This window comes from Seriola lalandi, unplaced genomic scaffold (genome assembly GCF_002814215.2).
Source record: "Seriola lalandi dorsalis isolate HSWRI2012SDOR001 ecotype SW California unplaced genomic scaffold, Sedor1 jcf7180002054680, whole genome shotgun sequence".
Taxonomy (NCBI): domain Eukaryota; kingdom Metazoa; phylum Chordata; class Actinopteri; order Carangiformes; family Carangidae; genus Seriola; species Seriola lalandi.
Window position 1 is genome coordinate 89,282 of NW_019525233.1, and position 13,127 is coordinate 102,408.

The 13,127-nt window shown below is 44.3% G+C and overlaps 1 protein-coding gene across 1 annotated transcript in view; it reads left to right on the forward strand.

Moving 5' to 3' along the window:
* The window catches only part of adamts6 (ADAM metallopeptidase with thrombospondin type 1 motif, 6), a 62,002-nt gene extending 54,101 nt beyond the window's left edge, over nucleotides 1–7,901 (forward strand). Inside the window, exons 22-25 of the mRNA XM_023422247.2 lie at nucleotides 1,059–1,263; nucleotides 1,363–1,539; nucleotides 5,388–5,544; nucleotides 7,284–7,901. Of these exons, the coding sequence (XP_023278015.1) occupies nucleotides 1,059–1,263; nucleotides 1,363–1,539; nucleotides 5,388–5,544; nucleotides 7,284–7,393 (649 nt within the window). The 3' untranslated portion in view covers nucleotides 7,394–7,901. The remainder of the gene's footprint in view (nucleotides 1–1,058; nucleotides 1,264–1,362; nucleotides 1,540–5,387; nucleotides 5,545–7,283) is intronic.
* Nucleotides 7,902–13,127: the final 5,226 nt, after the last annotated feature.

The window sequence follows — 13,127 nt, forward strand, 5'->3', positions numbered from 1 at the left end:
AGCCTGGCATGGCATGGTATGGCATGGCCCCACAGTGGTCACCTGTCCGCCAGGTCACCAGAGTTCATTCATGTTGTAACGTTAAAGTGTGTAAAGTTTCATTCCCACACGGAGAACTGGAGACTCGTACGTTACAAGGACTGAAACCAAAAGCTGATTCTTTGATTTCGTCGATTAACAGGAAACGTTTTGATGATCGATTCGTCGTCTCAGAATCTTTTTAAGCTAAAACAGTGAAAGAATGTCAAATATTCTCCTGAGTCTGCCTGTAAAACATAACGTTTAAAGACGTCACGTTTGGCCTCTTCTTTACTACTGTTTATCATCTCGTAGACTAAACAATTAGATGTTACTATAATATTGTGTCTCGCTGCAGTAAACCAGGTTTTCTCTTACGCTGCACATAGTTTCACTGCTAATAAAGTCCTGGTTTGACATTTTGTGAAATACTCTTTATCAGCGGTGGCGTGTTTAACAGCTTCATACTTCCAACATGAAAGTGGAGTCAAGCTTCTCGTCTGACTCGTGTCAAGACGGCAAATAATTGTATTTCCCCCAAAAAGTTTCCACAGTGAAATGAACCTGCTTCCTTGTCAACGCCCCTTCTTTCATTTTATATTGCACTTTATTGGTGTGTGTTCCCCAACAAATTTGCAGTTAATTACCACACACCGGCTGACATAAGGTGGACCTGGGGCTTTAGGGGTCACCTGAGGATTTGGGGCCCCCGGTCAGGGCGGGTGCTGTTTGAAATGTTTCCATATTAGTGCCGTTACGAAACTTTCGGTACCTGACTTTGAGAGGTACGAACGTGTTTTTCTTGAAAACTCAAAGAGGTAAAGATTATGAATTTGGCCTGAATCTCAGAACTGTGGACGTGTTTCAGCTGGTACCAAAAAAGTATTAAAGCTTTGACGCTTTTTAGTGATTGATCCTTGATAAAGTCACACTTATGTGATTTTTACACTCCAATATTATCAATAGCCTGTTTTCACTTAAGTGTATCTGGAGTAACGACGCCAGCCTCCATTCTTTTAACCCGCGTCTCTCTCCTCCAGGTGGTTCATCGGCGACTGGTCGGAGTGTGGGAAGACGTGTGACGGCGGGATGAGGACGAGGACAGTCCTGTGCATCAGGAAGATTGGCCCTGCTGAGGAGGAGACGCTGGAGGACACCCACTGTCTGACCCACCGACCAATCGAACGCGAGTCCTGCAACAACCAGTCCTGCCCGCCAAAGTGGGTCACCCTGGATTGGTCCGAGGTACGGCGATAATCTGTCTCTTTAGCTCATCGTGCTGTCGAGATCTTCTTCTTCTTCTTCTTCTTCTTACGTCTCCTTCTCCTCCTCCTCCTCCTTCAGTGCACGCCGAAATGTGGCCCCGGCTACAAGCACCGCATCGCCTTGTGTAGGAGCAGCGACCTCACGAAGACCTTCCCGCCCGCCCACTGCCCGAGCCACAACAAACCTCCGGTCCGAATCCGCTGCAGTTTAGGGCGCTGTCCTCCTCCTCGCTGGATCCCTGGTGAATGGGGACAGGTAGGACGGCACCTCCTCCACATCACGGCGCGGTGTCAGCGATCTGCCCAAACAACAGCGCGCCGGTTAATCCTTTAAAAGGACAGCTCCAATGTTTAAAAGACAAAAGATGCACAGATAAGTTCCATGTGTTGGTGAATGGTTAGTGTAATTTACACCTGGATGACATACAGGCCTGTGACGTGTGTGTGTGTGTGTGTGTGTGTCTGTGTGTGTGTGTGTGTGTGTGTGCACGTAGAGGCCTGTGTTTGTGTGTGCGAGTCCAAGTGCTCCGGCAGGCCTGGAGTGTGTGATCAGTGGCAGTAATATCCTCCTGGCTGTTTGAAGTTTATCTCTGCCTCGGCCCAGGCCTCTCTATCACTTCCAGGAACACGATTTAGAGGAAGACCGAGGAGGAGGAGCATTCAGCGGGTTCACCCTGACATGACTTAGTGCGCACAGCAACGCTCTGCAACACAGCTGACTCATGTTAGTGAGCGGACGCCAGAGAAACGTGCGTCACAGAGAGTTGTATCCACAGAAAGTATGGCTTGTTATTTTGTAGGATTTGTTAATAATTTGGTGTAAAAGTGGAATTTTTAAACAGTTCGCTCTGATGTTTAGAAAGACGGCTGAGCGGATCACTCCACGATCCTGCGCGTGTGATGTCATGGTGTGGGCGCTGCCTGCGTTGTTCAGGTCACAGGTCAGAGGTCAAGAGTCAGGCAGTCTAGATCGCAGCCCTCGGCTTCTTCTTCTTCTTCTTCTTCTGCTTCTTCTCATAACGGCCACATGTTCCGTCCGCAAACGGCAGTAACACGCTTTTACAATTCAATCAGTGCCAATAACGGTCGTAAACAAAGCAGAGCTGACTGATAACCTCAGCGTGCTCCATCAAAGAGCGGGCTGCTCGCCACGCTGAGCCGAGGTTAATACCTCGTAGAGCAACAGCTGGAGTCTGCTCTTACGCAGCACTTTCTCATGCACTGCAGAGGTTTGTGTGTGTGTGTGTGTGTGTGTGTGTGTGTGTGTGTGTGTGTGCGTGCAGCCCTCTCCCTCTTTTTTCTTTTTTTCGGCTGTAATTAAAAGCTTCGCCCTCGCTGCTCCGGTCCCTCGCTGCTCCGGTCCTTCGCTGCTCCGGCCCTCCAAGCGTCAGAAAGGGGAGATTGTAGCCAGCTACAGAACGCCCGGTCTCCCAGGCCAAAAGGTCACCGGTTCAAATCCCACTTAAGTCACACCATTGACGTACACCATCTGTCATGGCTGGCAGCGGGCCCTAATAAAGACTCTCTAATTGGGAAGGGATGACATGCGGGGCCCACTGATCTGAGGCAGCCACAGAGGATCAGTGAAGGTGACAGAAAGCCTGGTAGTTCTCTCGTCAGCGGGAGGCGGCCGTTTGTTGATGGCCGGGCTCACATCACACACTCGTACATGGGCACACACACACACACACACACACACACACACACACACACACACACACAGTGATGGCTGACAGGTGTGTGTGTTATTTCTCAGTGCTTCCAAAGTAGATTAATTTTGAAGATTTATTTGAGGCTTGTGTTTTGCCGAAGGTGTGTTGGCATTTGTTTTTGTGGTCTTTTTTTTAAATTCTTCTGCAAAGGAGTTTAATGGCCACCCATAGAACCAACCTAAGATTTTATGTCACCTGGCACATAGATGGAAGTCAGACAAAGATATGCAGGTGCACATTTTGGGTTCGACACAACAGCTTTTTCACACGTCGAAAAACATTTTCTCCTTTTGTTCTGTGATCAAGGCGAATCCATCAAATCCAGTCTTTGCTTCCTTCTCTGAGAAAATGGAGCCGATATGGACAATGTGCTGAAGAAGGCGTCTTTATTTAGGCTAATCAACAGACATGTAATACTGTGAAGCTGTGATATGCAAATTAATTTAGTAGAAACAGAAAAAAGACAGAAGTTGTAAAATGCTTTACATAGAAAAAGGAACAGAGAAAGAAGGAAATAAAAGATATAAGGAAGACAATATAGAAACAAACACAACCAAATTAACACAAAATAAAAGGTGTAAATTCAAGGAAACGCATTTTAAAGTCAAGCAGCACAAACACAAAACAAAACCGCTGAGCTGAGGTCACGTTCTGGCCCACGTGACCTTTGTCGAACACTTATCATGTCATATCGTCGTATATCACGGGCACTTCTGAAGGTCAAGACGAGTCCAACAACTGCAGGTCGGTCAGTGTCAGCTAGTGAAATGGACTCCCAGCCATTTGGCCTTAACTTGAGCCAGATGACATTAGGTCAGTCAGACCTTGGCCTGTTGGATACGTGAAAACTGAAAATAGGTTTAAAAATAGACAAACTGTGGATGTGACTTACATTATTACATCGGTCCTGTTTATTCTATTTAACCGGCTTATCACTTCCTGTGTGATGAGATGAGCACAGAGGGGGTTTCATTGCACCTGCTTGATACTGTTTTTCTTTTTGTGGCTTTGCCTCTGGAGTTGTGGCGCTTGTTACTTTATTATTCTGCTGATTTGGCCTGCTCACCTACACGGTCACGCTCCATGACACAGCTCATGGAGCCAATTAAGGTACTTTAAAAACCTGCTGCGCCTGATTGCTGCAACATTACCTCAGAGTCATAACTCAGTCAAATCTGAACACACACACACACACACATGATACACATATTTTTAGATTCAGTGTGACTTACACTACCGAGGGATATCATCATCTATGATGCGCATATCAAATAAACATCCATAAATCTGCTTTGAAATCACGGAAAAAAAAGATGCCTCCTCCAACTCCAGAACTTGCCTGAGAAACGTCAGATTTTTAGGTTTCCTTCAGTATCAGAGAAATCCAGTGATCGCCATCTGTACACCCATGGGTGCACTGCAAACGGGAACTGCTAACAGCTAATTCGGCTAACTTTTAATGGTGGCAGTTTGCCAAACATAAGCAAAAAAAAAAGAAAAGAAAGGTGGTCTCAAGTTGTGGCCCACAGCATAACTCACTGATTCCATGGCAACATTATACTTCCTGTTTACATTCCCAAAGCCCCCAAATTATGGGAACTGTGGTTCAAAACTTAGAGCATTATTATCCCCCGAATGCAGCAGGGGTCTATTCCAAAGGCAATGAACAAATCATGTAGTCATTGTAATAAAACCTAGAAATGTTGACTATCCGTGCCCTTTTTTTAAACAGTTCCAACAAAGGATTATAAAAAAAACACAGTCATAATAAATAATACGAAAGAAAATAAGAAGAATAAAAGAATAAAATGAAAATACAGGAAGGAAAAGAAAACTTAGATAGAGTCTGGGGCGCATCTCAATGAGAGATTCACATGAAACAAATGATGGACTGACGAGTGTGAGTCCCATATTTTCAAAGACAGTTATTCTTTCCATCCTAACGACCATAAATAATGTCAATCCAGTCGTCAGTGGAAGGTATTCCAGGTTTTAGCCACTTTCTAGTAACGGCCTTTCTGCTTGCAGCGCTTAATAGATTTGGCCTTATTACTTCATCTGAGATGATTTACCCCCGTCTCCTTCAGCCATGTCTACTGGTTGCGGCTCAGCTCAGGAATTAGAGAGAAATTCCTACGGAGAAACGAGAGGTTTCTCTTTTCTTTTCTCTTTTGCACAAAAATGAGTCTTTCTGTGCAGAGAAAAAGCTTGTGGGCAACAGTCGACCTGGTTACTCCGGGTTGGGAAACACAGACGCTCATAAGGGGGACTGGATCAAGTTGTGTCTGAATGTGTGTCGAGAAAAGATGGTCCTCATTTCCCTTGTTTCAGTTCAGTAGAAGATTGACTCCTGCACATGCGATGAGTCTCACTTTGATGTTTTCTGTTACAGTGTTCGGCGCAGTGCGGCCTGGGCCAGCAGATGAGGACGGTCCAGTGTCTGTCCTACACCGGGCAGCCGTCTAACGAGTGCGCCGAGTCCCTCCGACCCACCAACATGCAGCAGTGCGAGAGCAAGTGCGATGCCACCCCCATCTCCAACGGCGACGGTAAGATGACGGAATGTACTGCGCACGTTCTGAGCCTGCCGTCACATCGGAGCAGCGCCGGCTCGACCCGTCTGTGTGACGAGTTGTCTGCTCGCTACTTTTCATCACGCTCGGGAGGAAAATGTGGCGACGCGGGCCTCTGTTTAAACCCGCCGCTCCTTCTAACGTGTGTGTGAATACCTATTGTACCGTATGTGCATTGCTTTCACACAAAGCCCCAACTGAAAAGGTTATAAACTGTCTCTATCTTCATCTTCACTGTTCTACTATGACCTAAACACGCTTGGATGACACACTCCTCTACACTTTGCCAGCTACATTAATCTTTCCAGTGAGGTTGGCTCCTGGTCAAAGCGAAACGGCTCAACCCTCCATATACACTTACACATGATGGATGGCTATTCAGATGCATAGAGAAGGGCCTTTCGATTAGGCTGAATGGAAAACGTGAGCAGCGTTTACAGGCTGACTAATGGGATTAGCTGTAGGCTAATTGTTCCTTTACGGACAGCAGTGAGGCAATGTCTCGTTTCATTTGGCTCTGTGGAGGCAGGGGCCAAAGCCTAATAAGGGAAGACACTCTGATCGTGATAAGGCATTTAGAGCACTGCCTGTCCGGCATCCAGCAGGCAGTTTGTGTGTGTGTGTGTGTGTGTGTGTGTCTGTGTGTGTGTCTGTGTGTGTGTGTGTGTCTGTGTGTGTGTGTGTGTGTGTGTGTGTGTGTGTGTGTGTGAGTGTGCATCGTAGGGATGGCAGACAGCCCAGTTAGCGAACGAGGCCAGGATCTGTCTCAGTCTTAGACTCTGCGTCCAAGTATAGTTGCAGAGTTTTACTCTGTCGAGTCCCGAGGGAGATGCACCAGCTCTGCTGTGCCTCTCGTGTTATCATTACATCTGAGTCGCAGCGCTGAGCATGGCGGATTCTCCAAACAAATACACACCTGGTGAAAAATAAAATATTCCATTTGGTGAACAATAAAAAAATATTTTTAATTATTATTTCCCAGGTTCCGAGTGTGTGTCCTAATCAGGGAAGCGAGAAGACGAATCAAAGGCGAAGCAAAATATTTATTATTACTTTATATTAGAAATAAACATCTGTACTTACCGCAGAGTATCTGTCGGTCCTGGAATGTCTTAAAAACACAGAATTTAATTTCCTCAAAAAAAAAAAAAAGGTTGGCAGTAATGTTAGTTAGAAAATGTTTTCATATCCGATTGCAGGCTGTCAGGAGTCATTACAAACCTATAAACTAAAAGTGTTGTTTTGACATGGATTGTGCTGCAGGAGAATGTTCAATCCTCTTTTGTGGACAGTCAGCAAAAAGAAAAAAGAGACTCGACTCAGGAAACAGGTTTGAAGAAGAAGTTTAGAAGAGTCTTTGAGGGTTGTAGAAAAACCTCCAGATCACCAGGAAGTGTTGTTAAATGATCTTCTGCGCTATGGCAACGTAGGATAGGCGTCACATTAGACCTGAGACATGAGCGAGATGAAACTTGACTGTTTAAAACACTCGCATTCCTCCTGACTGCGATGCCTGAATGCCTGATGTGAAGGCAGCGTTTCCAGACTTAAGATTCAGGCTGCGCAATAAGAAAATGCAGCAGCGTGAGAGGAACAAAACTGGGGCTAGAAGCAAGTTCACCTCTCACTCATGACAAAACATGAGAACAGTTAATGTAAAACATGTTAAAATTAACCCAGCTCTCTTTTCTTTCTCTCTCTCTCTCTCTCTGCAGAATGCAAAGATGTAAACAAAGTGGCCTACTGCCCGCTGGTGCTGAAGTTCAAGTTCTGCAGCCGAGCGTACTTCAGACAGATGTGCTGCAAGACCTGCCAGGGGCACTGACCGCTGGAGCACGAGAGCGAGACGTAGCGAGAGAGAAAGAGAAAGAGAGAGAGAGAGAGAGAAAGAGAGAGAGAGAGGGAAAGACAAGGAAAAGATGGAGGGAAGCTGATACAGCAGCACTGAAAGGGAGAGAAGAAGAAAACAGGGCTGACTGGAAAACAAAACTCTGGACCGGTGGAAAACGGACGAAGAGATCTGCTGGAGAGAAGTAAGGATTTTCCCTGTTTGTCACATCTGATCCTCCTGCCCTCCATCATGGTGGAATCCAAACCACTGCTCAGCTCGTAACGCTGACACAAACTCTTTTTTGTTTTTTTGTTTTTTTTAATTTTCACTTCTGTGAAGTGGAACTTGGAAGATTATTTGTTGGTGATGTTATTTTTATTATAATAATAATTATTGATATCATTGTTAGTCTTCCTCCGTGTTTGTTGTTTTTATGAATCCAAAGTGCTGGACACATCGCTCGCAGAGGATGTTACCCCGGAGACGGACAGACGGAGGGGCGGACTCCTCACCAGAACAGGGGTGGTGGGGGGGCGGGGATGGGGGTGGGAGTTGAACGTGTCGGACTCCTGTCTTTGGGACGACTGTGATGGTGCTATTGGCAGGCAGACTTTTGGCTTCGGTGCACTTTTTTCCTGTAAATACTATTATTTACAATTTACCGCTCAAATACGACAGAGAAACCCCATCAGTGTACTGTATATTTATTGTACAATTCCAAACAGAGCTGAGATATTGTCCTCTCATCATGTTTTTTTGTCAGATAGTAGCCTACTGTCATGGAAGGGAATGTAATGTGATTGAATTTCAATGTCTCTGTGCTGGAATGAAAATATTACATACTGTAACATACGTTAAACCCTTATATACTGTAAGGATTTGTATATTATATTATAATGTTAATCCCGGACCAGAAAATATCACGTGGTTATAGGAAAATTTTTAGATAATTTTTTTCTTTCCCCAGATGTTGCCTTAGTTCCTGATACTCCAATGAAAGTTCACCCAGTGTCAGTCCAGAGTAGTGGTATGAAGATGTTGTCAGACGGTGCCTGGGCCACATGAAACACTGTTACCAAACTGGCCTTTTCTAAACATCCTCTCGAGGAGCTTCAGTTCACTATTGAAGGATTCATTTTGAAGGAGCATATTCTATAAAGCAGCTTGTTCACTGGAACCGCAGTGCAGTCACTATTTCTTACTCTTTTCGACCCGGAAGTCGGTCAGCCGTCGTATTTTTGTGCTTCAGCAGCGGAGCGGAGACTGCGATGGTTTCAGTGCCGATAAGAGTGAAAAGAATAGTTTGGAAAATGTGCTCGTTCGCCTTTTTGCCAAGAGTCTGAGGAGAAGATCGATACCACTTTCATGTGTGCGCGCTAAATGTGAAGCTAGAGTCAGTTAGCTTAGCTTGGCATAAAGACTGGAAACGGGGGGGAAACAGCTAGCGTAGCTCTGTCCAGAAGTTAAAATCCTTCATGCAACATTGGCAGAAAGGAAAGAACAGGAAGAACACGTCCTATTCTGACTCATGCATTATGGTCATGGTTAGCCTTAGTGCTAATAGATAAACTGCCTTAATTAGCCTATTTTATTGTGCTATGCATTCGTAGCAGTTTGTTAGCAAGTGAAACCAGATACAAACAAACGTGTAGCTCCAGTTTGTTAACCTTTTTTCCCCCTCTTTACCATATGGGAGATTGTTAGTGTCAGAAATCTTTGATGATTTTAAACTCTGAATTACAAGACAGAGCCTGACGTTAAAGGGGCTCTGTACGTTTTCTCTACCAGGAATAGGTGGTGGTGATTGTCGCTTGACAAGAGCTTCGGCCATTGTTATATTTACAAGACAAGAGGTTTTAATACGTTCTCTGAGCAGCGCTACAGGAGGCTACAGTGAGTCGCTACCAGAAAGCGATGAGATGGGCCGGGGCTACCTGGTTAGCATGTTAACTTAGCTGGCTAACTAACTACAAATAAAGATGTGATAGGGAAAAGAGTTAACACTGGTGTTGCTTGCCATCTCTGGAGACAGCTCTTGGTGAGTAAAGGAATGGAGTTTGATGCTGAACTTGCAACGTTTCTTCTAGACTGGTCAGCTGCTAATGCTAACGTTAGCTATGTAGTAAATTGTACCTATAGCTCCTTTAATGGTTTTTCAGCTGCTCGTAATTGTTTAAACAATACGACATGAATATAGCAGAAGGCTCAACATGTTAAAATCCGTTCCTTACTACGTATAGAGATTTAAGTGTAAAAACTAGAGGTGGAAATTATGAATCACGTTGAGTTTGGTCATTTTCTAAAACAAGTAATGACATCACCACTCAAATGCATTTTAGTTTGTACGACACTGAGCATTTATAAAGTCATGACTTCATCATGATTCAAGCTGTTAACATCGAGTTTAGTACCTTAGCTAGCCTAAACCGGCACAGTGTATAATATTAAAAACTAAATTTATGTGGATTTCATGGTCTTTCATAAAGCTGGCTTAATTCCCGCTGCTCCTCGCATATTAAAGAGATATAATAATTCAATCATACGTCTATTCTAGACTTTCCAAGTGTAACTGGACCAAACAGATCAGCTCCAAAAAAAACCCCAAAACATTCACCGTTTCACAGCTGCTCCCTTTCCAATTTCCAATGGGAAAACTGCTTTTTGGACCAATGTGCATCATGTGGCTATTACGCCAAAACTGCTTTACATCCCAGCTCCGTTTTATGGCGGCGTGGTCCGGCCAAGAAATAGTCCCAATCACATAAACCCTCTGTTCAATATTTTACACTTTTTTTTGTTGTTGTATGGTTTAAACAAGTTAACTAGTGAGCTTTACGAGCTGCTCACAGATACAGATTCAAAAAGCAGAAGCAAAGAGATGTTTACTACTCTACGCCGCTACGCAAAGCTACTCAGCAAAATAGAAAAAGCTCATGGTTGGAGTTCCCACCTTCCCATTTCTCTGACGTTTTTTTTAATGAGTTACTGGGACAAAAAAGAAAAGAAAAAGAAGAACAATGTGTGGAAACGAATCATCAGCATTGTTGATGTGTTCGATGGCAGCGGAAACATCAGAAATAAACTGTCCAATCAGAGCAGAGTTTGTAAATTAGGAGCTCAATGCAACACACCCCCAGAAATACAGGTTCCAGACAACCAGTCTTTATGCTAGCATCGCTAACTGTCTTTAGCGTTTAGCACACACACACACACGAGAGTGGTATCGATCTTCTCATCTAAGTCTCTGCAAAGAACGTGAATAAGTGAATTTCCCAAAAATGTCTGACTATTCCATTTAAATAAGGGGCCAGTGCTAAATATACACACACACATACATCACACTGTTTGTGGATATGTTGCCAGACCACGTATCCAGGCTTCAGATACAGTTACCCCCTCATCCTCTTTTCCTTTCCTTCTCATCATCAGCGTAAAGAAAAAAACAAAAACAAAACAGCCAACTCAGTGGTGCTTTACCCTTCTTTTATTTTATTGTTTGGGTTTTTTTAATTTTATTTCCATGGAGTACTGTGTTTACCTCTTCTTTTCCTCCTGCTCTGCTCCGAGGGTTACAGCCTTCCCAGGCTTCTGGTGCTATCAAGTGGTTGCTTCCATTCAGCCCTCTCCAGTGTGCTTAAAAGTGAGGCTGGATCCAAACAATATGAAATAATATCCTGTCAATATCTCTGTTGGTAAATGCTGGTCATGTTATTGTTTTGTTTGTATCTGTTTATACCTCACACTGGGAATTTTTCATTGTTAACCGTTTATTGTTGTTTTTGTGCTACCAACACAATGGACACTCGCCCGGTTCTAACTGAATCCCTTTACCCAGGTGACATTTGTGCTGGCGTAGGGGTTTACGAAAGGGAACACCTATGAAACGTCTCCATCACACACTCATTATGGAGGAGGAGGAGGAGGAGGAGGAGGAGAAATCTGAGAGACAATGCAGGAGTGTGCAAGGATCTCATCGAAGCTGTTAACAACTAATTTCTAATTTTGCTGCTGCTACTTTTTTGTAGCCACCTTCAGTATGACAATGTCGAGCAGATTTTAGTGGTTACCAAACCTTGAATGAGGCAGTTGGGGAGGGGTTGGGGTGGGGGTTTAGGGGTGAGGAAGGTGGATGCTGAGAAGCATTTTGAAATCTCTTGGACTAACTCATCCACTGGCTGCGGGACATGTGGAGCCTCCAGAAAAAAAGAGAAGTGAAATCAATCAAACTGGTACTCATTGCTGTGAACTTGGATGTTTGAATGTCACATTGCTATTACCTGTACCTAAAGTGCAAGAGAAATGAGAAGCATTATGTGATTAGTTGCGTATATTTTATATTCTTTGTATTAATGTTGGTACACTGTTACTAATTTTTTTTTTTTCAAAATGTAAATTATATGCTAATTTATTGCGTTGTCTCACTTGTACATTTATTTCACTGCATGCAAACTGAAATTTAGCATAGTGAAAAAAATGCAGTGATACAGCCCTTCACCAACATTTTTTTTTTTTTTTTTTAAAAGTAGATACAATAAAAAGAGCAGCTTTTAAAGAGACTCTGTGTTAGTGGATTCATTCATTTCCCTGCTTGTCAAAACACATCAAAACATGTCTGTGCAACATTTCTAGTCGTGTACACAGTGATTGCTGTGAGAGAGGGGAGAAGAAAAAAAAAACACTTGAGGATCAAATGAGAAGTGTTGGTGCCAGGGTAGATGCTCCGTTCTCACAGGCTTTAAGAGATATATACTCTTGTCCTTTCACTCAACTCTTGGAAAGCAACCACGGCATGAGAACAGCTAATGGCATCACACCAGGATACCCGTTACCACCGCTGAAGAAATCCATTCATTCGCTGCCTCGGTGAGCGAATCGGAGAAGCCTGTAAAAGCTTTTGTTCTTATCTACCTCACCTCCGACATGCCAGCTGCATCATCATCATCATCATCATCATCATCATCATGTCAGATTCAAACACAATAAACGTCAGCTGCTCTGACCGAGCAGCGTCAAACACCTTTCCCCAACTGTCCCGGCTCTGTTGCCATAGCGCTGGTATGGCACTCTCCTTCCTCTCATCCCGGCCTCAAGTGTCTGGATTCACTCTTAGGGAGCTGCGAGGTTTCCACTCTCCTTGGTAATTAATTCCAAATAAACAGTAACTAGCCCACTTGGCTGGGAAACGCTGCCGTCTCCTTCTAATCCACAGTGTCCAATTACAGAGGGAGACAGATGGCCTGTTTGGCCTAATGTAACCAGTTTAGAATACCTGTACGTCTGGCCCGGCTTCTGTCTCCCGTGCTGGCCCGTCTGCAGGGGTCTGTGATTACATTAGTCCTAACCTGCAGAGCTGAGGGCGAGAGAGAGAGAGGGGGGGGGGGGGGGGGGAAGAAAGGTGATGGAGTTCAGGCCGAGGGATCCCGTATCTGCAGATAACCTGACAGGCCGAGGGAGGTGGTGACACATCTGCGCGCGATAATGTGACGCACATACGTGGATGATAGCTCATTAAACACACAAGCTGAAGGTTTTTCCTCAAGAAAAACTTAACACGGCACACGTGGACAAGATGATGAGGCGGTGAACGTAAGATCGAGTTCAAGGCATCACATCACGCAGCTGTATTAGTATTTATCTTTGTAAAGAGCCCTAAAACCAGGTAATAGCATTTTGACACTTCCTGTTCCCACGTTCTGGTTCTTTGAATTGACGTTTTCACGTTTTATTG